Source organism: Rousettus aegyptiacus, unplaced genomic scaffold (assembly GCF_014176215.1).
Source record: "Rousettus aegyptiacus isolate mRouAeg1 unplaced genomic scaffold, mRouAeg1.p scaffold_m13_p_14, whole genome shotgun sequence".
In the NCBI taxonomy this organism is placed as follows: Eukaryota; Metazoa; Chordata; class Mammalia; order Chiroptera; family Pteropodidae; genus Rousettus; species Rousettus aegyptiacus.
This window is the reverse complement of record NW_023416289.1, coordinates 7,944,727-7,958,904: the sequence shown is the minus strand read 5'-3', so window position 1 is coordinate 7,958,904 and position 14,178 is coordinate 7,944,727. Positions and strand designations below refer to the sequence as shown.

Below are 14,178 nucleotides of genomic sequence, written 5' to 3'. Positions count from 1 at the left end.
CACTTCCGCCCTCCCAGCGCCGCCGGAGCCGCCTCCTCCTCCTCTCGCGAGAGGCGCGTGGCGCGGAGCCGGCTACAGAAGAGAATCCGGGAGCGAGTTGCGGTTAGCAGGTGAGCGCTGTGTGGGTGGCCCTAGATCCAGATCTCCCCCAACGGTCTCCTCTCAGCCCACCGTCGTCCCGAGATCCTCTCATTTTCTACTCTCAGTCCTGTCCCTCGGTGACAACGTGCCATGGCCACCTCCCTGGCTACCACAGCGGGCTTTTGCCCACGGAAGTCGGTGTGAGGATCCGGGCAGGGCTCTGCTCCGGGCTCCTGGCGCTGTGGCCTCTTTGCCCTTCCTGGGCCGCCTCATCTTTTGTGCTGCGAGCCCGGGTCAGAGGTCCTCGGAACAGCGTGCCGAGGAGGAAGAGCCCCGACCTGGGGTCCGGGATATGTGGATCTGAGACCCGCGGCTGCCAATAGCCAGCTGTTGTGACCCTTGGGCCTCAGTCCCTCAGATACTGGGGGAGCTGGTTTCGGTCTTTGAGAGAGCCCCCGGATTGTAATTTTGAGCCAGTGACTTTCCTGAACCTTCAGGGTGTTGAGTTGCTATAATTAAATATTTCCCAAACTGATCAGATCGGAAGGACCACCTAAAATGCTTGTTAATAAATCAGATACCCAAGTCTTTCTTTTAGAGTTGATTCAGTACGTTTGGGTGTAGTCCAGGGTTTTTTTTTTAACAAATGCCCCTAGGTGATTTGTAGGATCTGCAGGTTTGGGAAGGGCTGGTAGTATGTATTCAGATATTGAGTGCCAGGCTCCCTGGGTGACTCAGGGAAGTCATGGACTAGTCTCTAAATCAAAAATGTAAATGCAGAGCACCTCACTACAAATGTATCTTAAGGCTTCATATTAGTAAAGTAAATGGTTTGGGGAATTAGGAATTAGTGACAACAGGAACTAAACTTGTCATTCTGTAAATTCTGTGTTTGTAGTTAGACCTTGGTCTTTGTTTTGCACACCCCTTACCAACCATAGTCCTTTCAAAATATCTTGCTCTCTGCATAAGTGTGAGGGAAGCCCCCCTAAGCCAAAATGACTCCCCAAATGTTAAAATTTCCTAGCCATATTTCTGGATTTCGGTAAATCTTTCTAGGAAGTTTTTTGTTTTGTTTTTGTTTTGTTTCTGAGTTCCGTCCACTTATCTTCAAATGAGCCTTTCCTGTGGACATTCTAGCACTTGGATATCTGTCTGAAACCCTTAACTCTTTACACACAATTACCTGGAGAGTCTTCCATTTCCTTTCCTTTGATTTTCCTGTTTCCTTGCTGATAATTTTTTATTTTTTTGCATGCACGAGTTTCAGTCAGTTCATTTTAATTAAAATTTTCTGATAGCTCTCAGTATTCTCAGAATTTTTTATTCCCCTGACTTAAAAGGATTCGATTTTTGTTTTAAACTGATACCCAAACTTCAATCTTAGATTTTTTTTTTGCCCCCTTCATCCTTAAGAGAAACCAAATGCCTCAAGATTTGATGTTTACAGGGTACCTTAAAAATAAATAAGTACATCTCCAGAAGTTATTCTCAGACATCTACTGTCACTGCCTGCCAGTGACATTTTAAAAGAGCCATGGACCAGTATGTGTAGCAGTCACAGTTGGAGAGGTGCTTAAGAAGTCCAGTGACGTGACAGTGACTTCTCCTCCACCTCTTTTTAATTGTGAAACTGAGCTCTGAGTCATACGTCTAAGTATGTTGACTTAAATGCCGGACATTTTTTTCCTTATTTTTTTTTTTTTAAAGACAGATTGACAGCAGCACAAAACTCTGGTGATGAAAAGCTCACGCTTTGGCTTTTAGATATTTAAAAGAACATTCTCTCCCATTTTATTTGGAAAATGCCGACCAAAAGTGGTGACTCTGTCTTTTTTGTGGGTTAATGTTTAATAAATGTATTGTATGAGCTCCCTCTTGCCATAGAAGATTAGTTTGGGAGGATGTGGAACACAAAGCATTTTACATTCTTCTAGTTTGCTGACACAGTCCCACTAGAGTACTGTAGAAGATGTCGTAAGTGTAGCTCTTATACTGTGCAAGTCTGACAGTGGCATAGGAGCGTCACATCTCTCCCCGGAGAGTCCTCCCAGTGTGCATGGCTGAGGAGGAAGGCCAAAGTTTTATATAGAACTATTTGAAGCAAAGGCAAGTAAACTGACCACCAAGAAGTGGAGGCTCCCGAGCTCTTTTAGAACATTATTTTATGGAGCTCTATGTACCAAGTTCTACTGAGTGCTTTGCATATTTTTATATTCTCATTTACTTCTTACATCAGCCTTGCAAAATATAAAGTTATTATCCCTCCTGTATTGATGAAAAAAGAGGGGCTAATAATAACTTACCCATGTCTTGTAGCTAAGAACTAGAAGATCTAGTGGTATATAAAACCCACTTCATCTGTATTCAAAACCTGTGTTCTATTAAACTGTCTTCATAAAGGGTGCTGGAAGAGTCTAGACATCTGACTTTTTGTTTTTCTCTAGGTAGTAAGTAACCTTTGTCCCATCGGTTTTTAATGAGAATTTCTCTGTGAATACACTGCAAGGTTATAGTAGTCACTATTGAGCAGGGAGCTTGTCATCTCTCTCTAGTGTCCCAAGGGAGAACCTGTTCCAACATCATTCTAGAAACTTAATGCCCAGCAGTCCACATTCCTGTCTTCCCTGGCTAGCTCTTAAATGTGAGATTCATCCCAAGTCACTCACCTTAAAAGATTTGCGAGGCTTCTTCCTCAACATCCATCATGTGTCAATTAAAAGCTTGAAAGTTTTAGTTTGTGATTGTTTTTAGTGATTCAAAGCCCATAATTCATTGACTGAGGAATCCTGCTTGTCTGATAACATTTGGCATTCTTTTACTGTGACTTGTAGTCAGGTCAGGTCAGGATACTAAAGAGTGCATTCCACATGGAAGGAACTACACAGAAGACAAAGGTCTTCCAATGGAACGAGGAGGGATTCACTTTGGAGAGGTGGGAGATACAGGTGGAGACAGATTATGGAGGACCTGAATCCAGAACACTACTGAGTTTTGACTTTGCGCTAGAAAAGAAACCCTTTAGTAACTGCTTTAGGAAATTAGCAAAAAAATCAAAGTACTGTAGTATTGAAGGATGACTGGCTAACCTGGGCATATTTTGTAGGCAGAAGAGCAAGTCATTTGACGTGAACAATTTTAAAATAGCAACAGTTTAGGGGACATAGCTTAAAATCAGTCTCAGAGTGTCTGTGGTGGCATAGTTGTCACTGAGTTAGCCACCTCTGCAGAAGATAGTGTTCAGCGTAAGACTGATCCATGCTTGAGGTCCCCACCACAGCTCTGACTTTGTCACTTACTAGAGCTGTTTTAAATTGGAAACCCTGTGGCATTAATGTTTAAGACAGAAAGGAGCAACTGAGTCGAGTGCTATCTCCTGGCCGATTCATTGTGAGCACGCTGTGTACTCATCTGGGTATCAAGTGGCAGAGAAAGTTGACCCACTGGTGGGAGTTTCCATATGTTAAAAGCATGAGCTTTAGAGTCGTATGGACCTGGATTCGAACCCCGCTTTTACATGATCCACACAACGCTTACTGGTTGTATGACCTGGGCAAAGTCAATGGCTTCAGATTCTTGGCTGTAAAATGGGAATAATATCTAGTTTAAGGTTGTTCTGAGGTTCAGTTGCGATAATGTATAAAAAGTGCTTTGAATGGTCTAGTTAAATGTTAAAGACATAGTAGATACTGTTGATCACATATACTGATCATATTTTGATGAAAGGGAAAATATTTAATTTGCTAAATTTAATAACGTGTCTCTTTATTTAAAAACATTAAGTTTGTAGTTGGGTTTATGTCTGCCAATTTATTTGCCTTCCTTGCTGAGTCATATTTCTGCCTAATCAATGTCCTGTGTTTTACATTCTGGTCAAGCTGAGTTGTCTCATATCAAAGAGGAAATAATCTTTCTGAGTTCCACCTCCTTACTTGACTGCCAAGTCAGGATTCTCACCAAGAAAGCCGCCTGCCTCGTTTGGGTCTGTTGGGGTTGTGAAACCTTGGGATAATAAGTTTATTTGTTCAGACTCTTATATCGATAGTAAGAAATGCGATCAGCATTTCCTGGTGGGAGGTCAGAATTAGGTTGTGATTCTAATCATACTCGATGGTGCCTTGTGGATTAAATTGCACTTTTGTCTCTGCTCATTTTCGACTTTCCTTTGGCCCATTGTTTTTAGGTCCATCACGCTGCAGGCATGGCAGACTTTGGGATCTCAGCTGGCCAGTTCGTGGCTGTGGTTTGGGATAAGTCCTCCCTGGTGGAGGCTCTGAAACAGCTGGTGGATGAGCTTCAGACATTGACCGGCAGCGAGGGCCAAGTGTCCGTGGAAAACATCAACCAGCTGTTGCAGTGTAGGTATCCACCCAGGTCGCCTTCACAAGGCGGGGGCTCGGGGTGGGGGAGATGGGTCAGTCTCGATGGGTGTGCTGCATTTCCGTTGTTCCTTCATAACTGAATTTTTTGTTTTGAGTGGCACGTGATAGTAGTGGCTGGTCACCCTGTTTTTCAGTTGAGATATAGTGGACTTAGGAATATAGTCAACGATTCCTCTAAGCATGCCCTTGTTTCTTATTAGATATCCCACATTTTTTTTAAAAGTCTGCTCTTCATCCAGCTTCCCCTTGTACTTCTTCCCCTGAGCATATGAAAGGATGTGAAAGTAGACAGGGAGAGCAGGCAGCAGCGTCAGTGGCCCTCTTAGTAATAACATTACGTGCTGTACCAGCGTTTGCTGCACAGGTGGGTGTACGTTCTACAGGGCCAGGCACAGGCCTTTGTGGGACTTGAGAGGGCTGGACATTGCTTCTGGGGTCCAGAGGGTTGCTGATTAGAGTATTCCTTCTTTTCAGCTGCCCACAAAGAATCTAGCTTCGACGTTATTTTGTCGGGTGTAATTCCCGGAAGCACCACTGTGCACAGTGCTGAGATTTTGGCTGAGATGGCCCGGATCCTTCGGCCTGGTGGATGTCTTTTTCTGAAGGAGCCAGTAGAGACAGCTGTAGGTAAGAAAATCTTCATTTGAAAGACTAGAATTTAATGGAATTGAATCAGGTATGTTTGCTGCATCTCTCTGAGCAGTAGGTATCATTTAGAGATCAATATTCCTACAGCCAGACCTTCTCCTAAGGGATAAATTATTGTAAAAATCTGAAACAACATGTCTGAACAGATTGTGATCTTTAACCCATTAGTAGTAAAATATTAGGAAGGTGCCTGTATGAAAATGACTGTGTCCTTTAACAGGCGAATGGTTAAACTGTGGTACATCTATGCCACAGAAAACTATGCAGCAGTAAAAAGGAACAAACTATTGATGTGTGCAACAACTTGGATGGATCTCAAGGGAGTCATGCTGAGCGAAAAAGCCAGTCTCGGATGGTTACATCCTAGTCAATTCTGTTCATTTTTTAAAAAATTTTGTTCCTTTAACACTCTGGAAATAAAGTTATAGTGATGGAGAGCAGACAGGTGGTTGCCAGGAGTCAGGAGTTGGAGGGAGGGAGTGTGTAAGGCTGGAAAGGGGTAGTAGGGGGTTCCCAGTGGTGATGGAACATTCCGTATCTTGATCGTGGTAGTGGTTACACAAATCTACATGTGTGCCATGATTGCATAGAACTACACACAAGTGCATGGAAAACTGGCGAAATATGGATTAGTTCAGTGGAAGGTCTATCAGCTTCCTGGTCTTCATATTGTACTGTAACTGTGTAACACATTACCATGGGAGAAGTGAGGGGAAGAGTCCTCGAGACCTCCCTCGACCTCCTTCTTTTAAACTCCCTGTGCATCCATAGTTATACTTAAGAAATCGTGACTGGAAATCTGGGAGTGATGAGATAATTATTGATTCATGTGAAACTAAGAACAGAATCTAAGAAATAAAAACATTTTTGAAATAAATTAAGAAATAAAAACTTTTTTGATTGAGTGGTAAAGTGTCCAAGAGTTATTCAATTCTGAATTTTTAGCATTTTTTGCTAGACTTTCTATCAAAATGGGATGACTTAGTTCATCAAATAAGGTAATAGACATGAAAGAATTTTGAAATCTATAAAGGTGCTTATATGGAAAAATAAACTTGTGATGTTTATAGCAGATATCAGCATTCTTTGCTGGGAATATAAACCTTGGATAATTAAACAGTATCTTTTGTCAGAACTATAAAGAGAGAAATAACACTTAAAACACTTAAGAACATTGATTGAAAATTTAAATTAAAATATTATCACTAAAGTGTATATACGTTAAACAGAATAGATTATTATTGTTTTAATGCCTGCTGACTCAAATAGGTTAGAACCTTTACTATTTTTCCTGCTTTGACCTATAAAGCTATTGATGTGGGTTTTTCTCTTGGCAGTGAACAACAGCAAAGTGAAGACGGCATCCAAACTCTGTTCAGCCCTGACTCTTTCTGGTCTTGTGGAAGTGAAAGAGGTGCGTTGGTAGATGACCTTCTTTGCTGGGAATTTAAACCTTGGGTCACTAAAGCCAGTATCTCTTTGTCAAACAATACAAAGAGAATCAGGAGGAAATAACAGTCCCGAAGGTGAGGTGATCAGTGTCACCTACACTAAGAAATAAGTTGAGATGTGCTTTGCTTGTGAGATACATAGTACCTTAAAGGACAAAACCTCTGAAATTAATCTCATTTGAAGAGATTAAGCTGGGGGGGCCCATGTGAGTTGGGCATATTCTGGTCTCAGTGCTGGTTTGGTGTCGGTGACAGAGCAGGACACAGATCTCTGGATGGACACGAACCCTAGGCCCATGGGAAAGGCAGGCCCCTAGATCTTCCTCCAATATTTGGTGGGAGGCTGGGGTAGGTTGGAGGGGAAAATCCCATTTCTGACAATTAAGTAGACATATTTAAATCAAATAGAGGTGTTTCTATTCATGCATTCTTCTCTGATGCCTAAATTGTCTTGTGTGAGAGGTAAGAGTTGTGCTGTGAGCGCTGTCACACCGCTCATTTGCTGCGTGGCCAAGGGCCTTATTTTCCTTTTTAGTTTAAGATTTTTCATTTTTTATTCTAAAATAAGGGATGCTCCCCAAAATTGAATTAATACTGAAAAATATTGACTATAAAGTGACATCCCAGTCCTTGCTCACACTTACTTTCCCGAAGGAAGCCACCAATACATTTTGCTGTATGGCTGTTCAGACCTTTTGAAATGTATTTACAAGTACACACACACACACACACACACACACACACATATTTTTAATCTAACCAAGGTTATATGTATATATTGTTCAGTCACTAGCTCTCTGAACATTTGTCCATCTCAGTGTTTGCCCTCATTCTTATTAATGATTTGACAATATTCGGTGCTATAGATGGGCTACGATCCATTTAACCATTCTGTAATTGTTAGGCACAGAAGTCGTGTCCCCGTCTTTTTTTCTACTTTTACTGTCTACTGCTACTTCCCCAGCAACATAGCATTCCCCTCCCCCTGTGGTTCTCTTCCTCTTAGGGTATGAATTGGTGGTGGGCCTGCTTCCCTTATATAGGCTTGGATCCTGTTCAGCAAGCCTATATCTGATTCGTCGTTATGATCATTGGAACCCGCGCAGTGCCTCGCCTCATACCTGCTAGATGGAAACTTAAACACTTTAAAACTTTCCAAAGGGTAGGCTCAAAGTAAACATGTAGACAAAAGTTACATTTTAGGGTTACAGTCAGTGAACAACTGATGTGAGGCGTGAGGTGACATCTGTTAACTCCCACCGCTGAAGTGTGTGTGATAACAGCCCACCATTCAGTGCTTAACACACAGAAATGAGTTTTCGAAGCCTATATAGGTGAGGGTAGTAGAACGTCATTTCGAAGGAGCGTGGCCTAATCCTTTTGACATCTTGAATTCCAGCTTCAGCAGGAGTCCTTGAGCCCCGAGGAGATACAGTCTGTCCAAGAGCACCTGGGTTACCATAGTGACAGCTTGCTCTCTGTGCAGATCACAGGCAAAAAACCCAACTTTGAAGTGGGCTCATCTAGTCAACTTAAGCTTTCCATTGTCAAGAAGACTCCTTTGGGTAAGACCGCACATTCTTCTGTCTGAATGGGCCGGAAGGACATTGGAAATTGAGCCAAACCTGAATGAGGTGGTGATAGTTTTAGAGACTTTGTCCTTCCTTAATATCTGTTGTTTCCAGATGTACTACTGTCCTGGGCGTTTTCAGATCCCAAACTGAAATAACGTGTAGATGTCATTTAATTCAGCCCCTTCTGTACCAGAGGACACTGAGGCTTCCGGGTTCTAGAGGCCTGAGTGACATAGTTTAGTTAATGAAGTCCTTCCAGGCCCCAGAATTTTGACATGTATCCTCCGGAGACTCCATGGTGGTGGTAATGGTAGCTAAGAGTGCCCTGCTCCTCTTCCAATGTGTCCTTTACTTCTGTGCCAGTAAAGTCAGCTTTTCTTACGTTGGGGATCCTAAGTAAGAATATTGTAAAAGTATTTCTTCTGTTCAGAAAATACAGTCTGCCCTCTGCCACCAGTCTCACCTTTCCTATCACTGTTTTTTAATGCCCGAATTGAGAAAATTGTCCCAGCTGTGAGGTGTGCAAAATTTTATGGGTACATTCACACTGCTCTGTTTGACTATCCAGCCTGTCTTCAATAAATCCTTTGGAACCCTACCTGACCTTTAGATTCATAATTCCAGGTTGGGTAAGAACAGCTTAGGTGAGCAGTTTGTCCAAGGATCTGAATATGCAGTTGTGGCAGTGATCACTAGGGGGTGCACTTACCCCCAAGGACGGTCTGAGAACAGGCCACACTGAATCGGGGTCTCAGTCTTTCCTGTGTTCTCCTGGCCTTGACAGAGACTCAGGAGGTGGGAGGTTCCTCAGGAGGTGGGAGGTTCGTGTCTGCCAGCAATTTGTGTTACACGGCCACCATCAGCTCTAGAGCCTTCTTGTATGTTACAGGTTTACGTGAGGCTAAAGCTTTGCTATTCATAATACTTTTTGACACACTTTCTCATTTAATCTCCAGCTCACCTGCAAGAGGTGTAACCAGTACCATTAGCCACATGCTATTGGGATATAAACCAAGATAAGAAGGAGAAATCAATATGAAATGGAAGTTAAAAGCTTTAGACAGACTTGTATTTGTGGTTCTGTGTAACTGACCTAAGTATCTAAACTTGTTGCCTCATCTGTAAAATTAAAATGACAGATAACCTCAACTAAACTAGATGATGTGTGTAAAATGCTTCATATGGTGTCTGGGACAAAAACAAGGTCTTAACATATGGTGGCTTCTGCTACCGTCATAAAGGGATTGGCCCCAGCGCATGCCCTTTATAAGTGGAAGCGCTAGGCCTCAAACCCAGTCTTTTGACTCCCAGTCCAGTGTGTTCTCACAGTGTCTCCATAAAAAGTACCTGTGTTTGCTTGTGGTTTATTTCCGGCTGCCTTATAGAGCTCTTTTCCTTTTGTTGATTGGACGCAGTGAAGCCTGCTGTGGACCCTGCAGCTGCCAAGCTCTGGACCCTCTCAGCCACTGACATGGAGGATGAGAGCATGGTGAGTCGGCACTGTGGTCACTTGGTTGGTTTCTTTTAGGCCCCCTTGGGTATGAATGGTCGTAGTTTGGAGTGGCCTCTCTGGACTCGTACGTTTGGAAGGCTCAGCGTTGTGGCTGTGCCTGTCACTAGCCATTTTTCAGTTAGAAGGAAACTCCACATTTACTTTTAAATTTCTTTTCTCTCATTTCATGCGATAGATTTAAGATTCCTGTGGCGTGTGTAAACCCGAAGAGTTTGTCAGCCAGCGTATATTTATTGGCTTATTTGGGCAAGTCAGCGAGCACTCACTGTCTTTGATCAGCGCTGTCTCTCATATAAAGTTCATTTCTATAGCCATCGAAGTTAAAGCAACAAGCAAAATAGATTCTGCTTTGCTTACAGATTAACTGTCCACACATTTATCACAGAATGGCACAAATATGTGTATCATTATTGTCCTTTTTCTCTGGAATGATCTAGAAATGGTCTCTTTTTTACATGACAGTCTTTTATATGTTCCAATAAATATAGCATTTCTCTCTTTGTTCCTCCTGTCCGCACCCGCCACGTGCACACACACATGTATTCTCTACACACTAGAAGCCAAGCCCCAGTCCCCTCATGACCTAATGCATATTCTGTGCAGACAGCCTCCTTCGCTCTGGTGTCAGCTTGGGCATGACCATCCACCCGGAGTTGGGCGGTGGGTGTCTCCTTTCGCAGATGGCGTAAACCTGCTACCACTGCCTGTAACCGCCTCAGCTTTTCATTGCCGGAAACCATGACCACGTCACTAACGGCTTTGAGCATTCTCTAGGATCTCATTGACTCAGATGAGCTGCTGGATCCAGAAGATTTGAAGAAGCCTGATCCAGCTTCCCTGCGGGCTCCTTCATGTGGAGAAGGGAAAAAGAGGAAGGCCTGCAGGAACTGGTAAGTGCCAGCCCAAGCAGAGTCTGCCATGCTGCTTCCGGTGGCTTCCGATTCCCAAGGAATCACAATACTCTACTGTAATTAAAACATACATTTTATTGTGAAATGCATCATACATACAGAGGAATGTATTAAACAGGTACATTTTAAACAATAATAAAATGAGTACCATATACGGGTCGCCCAGGTTAAGAGTTAGAAACATTACCAGCACCATAGAAGTCACCGCTACACGCCACCTCGGTCGCATCTTGCTCCCTCTTCCCAGCAAGAGGATGCCATTCTCCTAAGTTCTTGTTAACCATTCCTGGCTTTTTTCATAGTTTGCCACTTATGTGTGAATCTCCAAACAGTATGTTATTTAGTCGTGCAGAACTGAGTAGTAAACCCACACCCAACTATGCAAGGAAAGGCCAGTGTTTTGTATCTAGAAGGCTCTCGGGGAAAGATCAGGTCACCAGGGCCTCTGGTGTGGCTTCTCTGAGAAGCTGCAAGACCCCCTCTGGGGAAGCTAATGGGAAGAGTCGCAAGTGAGTGGCGCAGTTAGAACACCCGCAGGCTGCAGGGCGGTACAGGGACTGCACGGCCAGCGGAGGGAGGTCAGAGGGAGCGGGCTGCTCTGTGATCTGCACTCAGCTCACCGCAGCCTAAGCTGTCCTTTCAGCCTGTCAAAGCAGGGCACTTCGCGGGTGAATTGAGTGTCCTCGGCTGATGGTTAGGGTGCGGCGGGGAGAATTAGGTGCCGAGTAGTGGCTGCCCTCTGTAAACAGGGCATTTCCCCGCTGGGTCCCCCATTCCCACCATTCATACTATCTCCCTAAACAGCCTCACGCCTTTATTTCATCTGCTGGCCCTGTAGGCATTTGGGGTAAGACAAATAGGTATAAAGAGAAAAGTCTTATTGCATGTTTTGCCACTGCCAAGGGTTTGGAGTTTCTGGGAGGTGGCAAACCTCACTCATCAGCTCTTGGTTTTCCCCCAGCACTTGTGGCCTTGCCGAAGAACTGGAGAGAGAGAAGTCAAAGGAGCAGATGAGCTCTCAACCCAAGTCGGCTTGTGGAAACGTAAGTATTAGGACCATTACACAATATTCACAAAACTTCTGGGGTATCGGGCATCATCCCAAACTACACAGAGACTGGCTTCAGCTGCAGGAAATATACTGCCTCAATATTTTAATCATAGACAGAAACGTGAGGATAGGTATGTAGGTCGTAATGGGGAATTCAGGCTGTCTCCAGAGAGCGGGTTAGCGTGCTCATGCCCAGAGCAGGGACTCTTGTTTCTTATTTGTGCCCCATTATTCCTCCTTCACAGTGGGCCTGAGGTTCTTCAGACATTTGGCTGAGCTTGGCTATGATTTGAACTGTTAAGAACATAGAAATATGGCCTCCCAAGGAACTTCTCTAGACTGTTATATTAGATCTTAAAAACTTTTGGTGTTAGGGTCCCAGTTGGACCTGCAGATGCTCCTAGCCATTCCCTTTTGGTCGCTGTGGCCATATTATGGAATGGGGGATCCTGTCCTTCTGGTCTGTATCTCTGGGATAAGCCGACACTCGGCTTCTGGGTATGATTGTCTCTTCTCTTAACAGTGCTACCTGGGCGATGCTTTCCGCTGCGCCAGCTGCCCCTACCTTGGGATGCCAGCCTTCAAACCTGGGGAGCAGGTGCTCCTGAGCAATAGCAATCTCAGCGACGCCTAGAAGGGACCCAGCGTGGGACACATCTGCTCCTCTGGCCGAATCCTGTCACTCAAGTCCCACTGCTGAGGTTCCTCCCATCTCCGGATTTGCTCACACCTGTTGGAAATCCATTTGTGGGGAGGGTGCTTAGACAGTGAATCTGGCTGTGGGGTGCAGTGGCGAGTCGCGCTGCTGTGGATCAAAAGACCAGGCATCACAGGGCCCGGTTACCATGAGTGGGGTGTTTCTTCGCCTAGTGTTAGGGTACAAGGGCATGTCCTAAAGAGACCCCTCGTGGTGTCAGCATGCTGACCATAACCCTCTGGGAGCCTAGACATCCTCAAGGTGAACACTGACAACAGGGGCCTCGGCCCCTATTCGAAGCTCCGCAGTTGTGCTGCTGCGAGTCTTCCACAGTTGGTGGGTTTTGTCCACATGAAGTTCCTGGTGACATGGTCAAGTGTCTATGACCTCAGGGCATCAGAGGAATCACTCACTGGTTGCTGTGATCATAGCCAGAATCCCTCTCCCTCCTTCCTTCCCCACCCACCCCTGTTTTAGTGTATTGCATCTGTGTTCTGTTGTCGTTTCTGTTAATCTAGTTATTAAACTTTCCACACATCAGTTATGAAGAGAGGACGTACGTATGTGTCTGACGCAGCCATCTAAGCTCAACTTGGACTGTAGAACTCCTTTTTGAGGAGACTTAGTGGCATATGCAGATGGGGCGGTCCTGCACTTAGGGACCAGGGCCTCTCCGTCTGCTTTGAAGCTTCCAGGTTGATGAGAATTTAGCGGGACAGAAATCTGAAGTGACAGTAAACCTCTCCGAGCAGGACACCCTTAGTTCTTGCCCACCCATGTAGGCTTGGCGTGGATCTGGCCAGATAGCTGGAGAGATTGTGTGAATTTAAGAGACCTGGATTTTTATATGTTACCAATAAACAAGTGTTCATTGGTATTTGCCCTTGAAACTTGACTCTCTAAGTTTGCTTTTGCTTATTCTGGTCTCTGCTGGTGAGTTTTAGTTATGGGTGTGGCAAAATTCTAGTTTGGCAGCCAGGCCCCTGTGGTCGGCGGAGTTCTACGACGACCCTCAGTGTCCTTGCAGAATCCTCTGCCCTTGAGTTTGTGCGGGACCTGTGAACACGATGGGACTTCACTTACTGTGGTTAGGTCACATTATGTGGCACAAGTGAAGCTGGCGTCCCTAGTGGACCTTCCGTGACAGGAGAGATTGTCCTGAGTGGGCCTGACCTAAGAGTCGGTCCTTTGAAAGAACCGGAGAACCAGTTTTTCTTGTTGGCTTTGTCTGGTCGCCCTGTGGTGAGGGGTCCATGGGCCAGGAACTGCAGGCAGCCTCTCGGAGGTGAGAGACCCCGCCAACCATCAAGGAGAGAAGGGGCCTTCAGCCCTACACCCCTGAGAACTGAAATCTGAACTGAAGAACCACATGAGCTCAGGAGCGGCCCGAAGCTCCAGGAGACAGTGTAGCCCCCCGAGACCTTCACTGTGCGCGGACTCCCGGCCCTCAGGATCTGACAGGGTGGATGTCTGGTTTCAAGTTGTTCGTGGCAACTTGGGCAGCAATGGGGAAAGTGTTACAGCCCGAGTAGGTTTAATGGTAACAGGTGTTTATCATGCTGCCCGGCAGCGCTGCCGTGAGTTGCTTCTGCTGCAGCTGCCAAGGTGAAGGGCAAAAATCTCTACCTGCAGGTCGAGGACAGGAAACCCTGAGCCAAAGAGCTTCCTGGGAGGGATTTACGAGAGCGCTGGGCAGATGCCACCCGTCCTTGCTGACCTGATCCTTGTTCTGGTTCCCTGCTGCTGCTGGCAAGAAGGACGATACTACTCCTGTCTGCTACACTTGGCATGGTTAATAGTCCCATGTAGGCGGCTGCTGGTCACGCCACATGAGGGCTCAGAGGGAGGCCAGCCAGCTTGACGTCAGGGC

General features: G+C 45.1%; 1 protein-coding gene across 1 annotated transcript; it reads left to right on the top strand.

Annotated features, from left to right (window-relative positions):
- Positions 1–5: 5 nt before the first annotated feature.
- Positions 6–13,198, top strand: CIAPIN1 (cytokine induced apoptosis inhibitor 1). The gene is made up of 9 exons (XM_016151566.2): positions 6–110; positions 4,265–4,439; positions 4,938–5,090; positions 6,449–6,525; positions 7,962–8,127; positions 9,552–9,625; positions 10,424–10,539; positions 11,522–11,603; positions 12,135–13,198. Exons 2-9 carry the CDS (start codon positions 4,283–4,285, stop codon positions 12,243–12,245), a joined length of 936 nt encoding a protein of 311 aa, XP_016007052.2. The 5' UTR covers positions 6–110; positions 4,265–4,282; the 3' UTR covers positions 12,246–13,198.
- Positions 13,199–14,178: the final 980 nt, after the last annotated feature.

Bases quoted from the DNA above. Each gene is read 5' to 3' on its own strand.
- CIAPIN1 (XM_016151566.2), top strand. From the start codon at position 4,283: ATGGCAGACTTTGGGATCTCAGCTGGCCAGTTCGTGGCTGTGGTTTGG. The intron at 5,091-6,448 runs GTAAGAAAATCT...TTCTCTTGGCAG, and splicing joins GCCAGTAGAGACAGCTGTAG to TGAACAACAGCAAAGTGAAG. The intron at 11,604-12,134 runs GTAAGTATTAGG...TTCTCTTAACAG, and splicing joins CCAAGTCGGCTTGTGGAAAC to TGCTACCTGGGCGATGCTTT.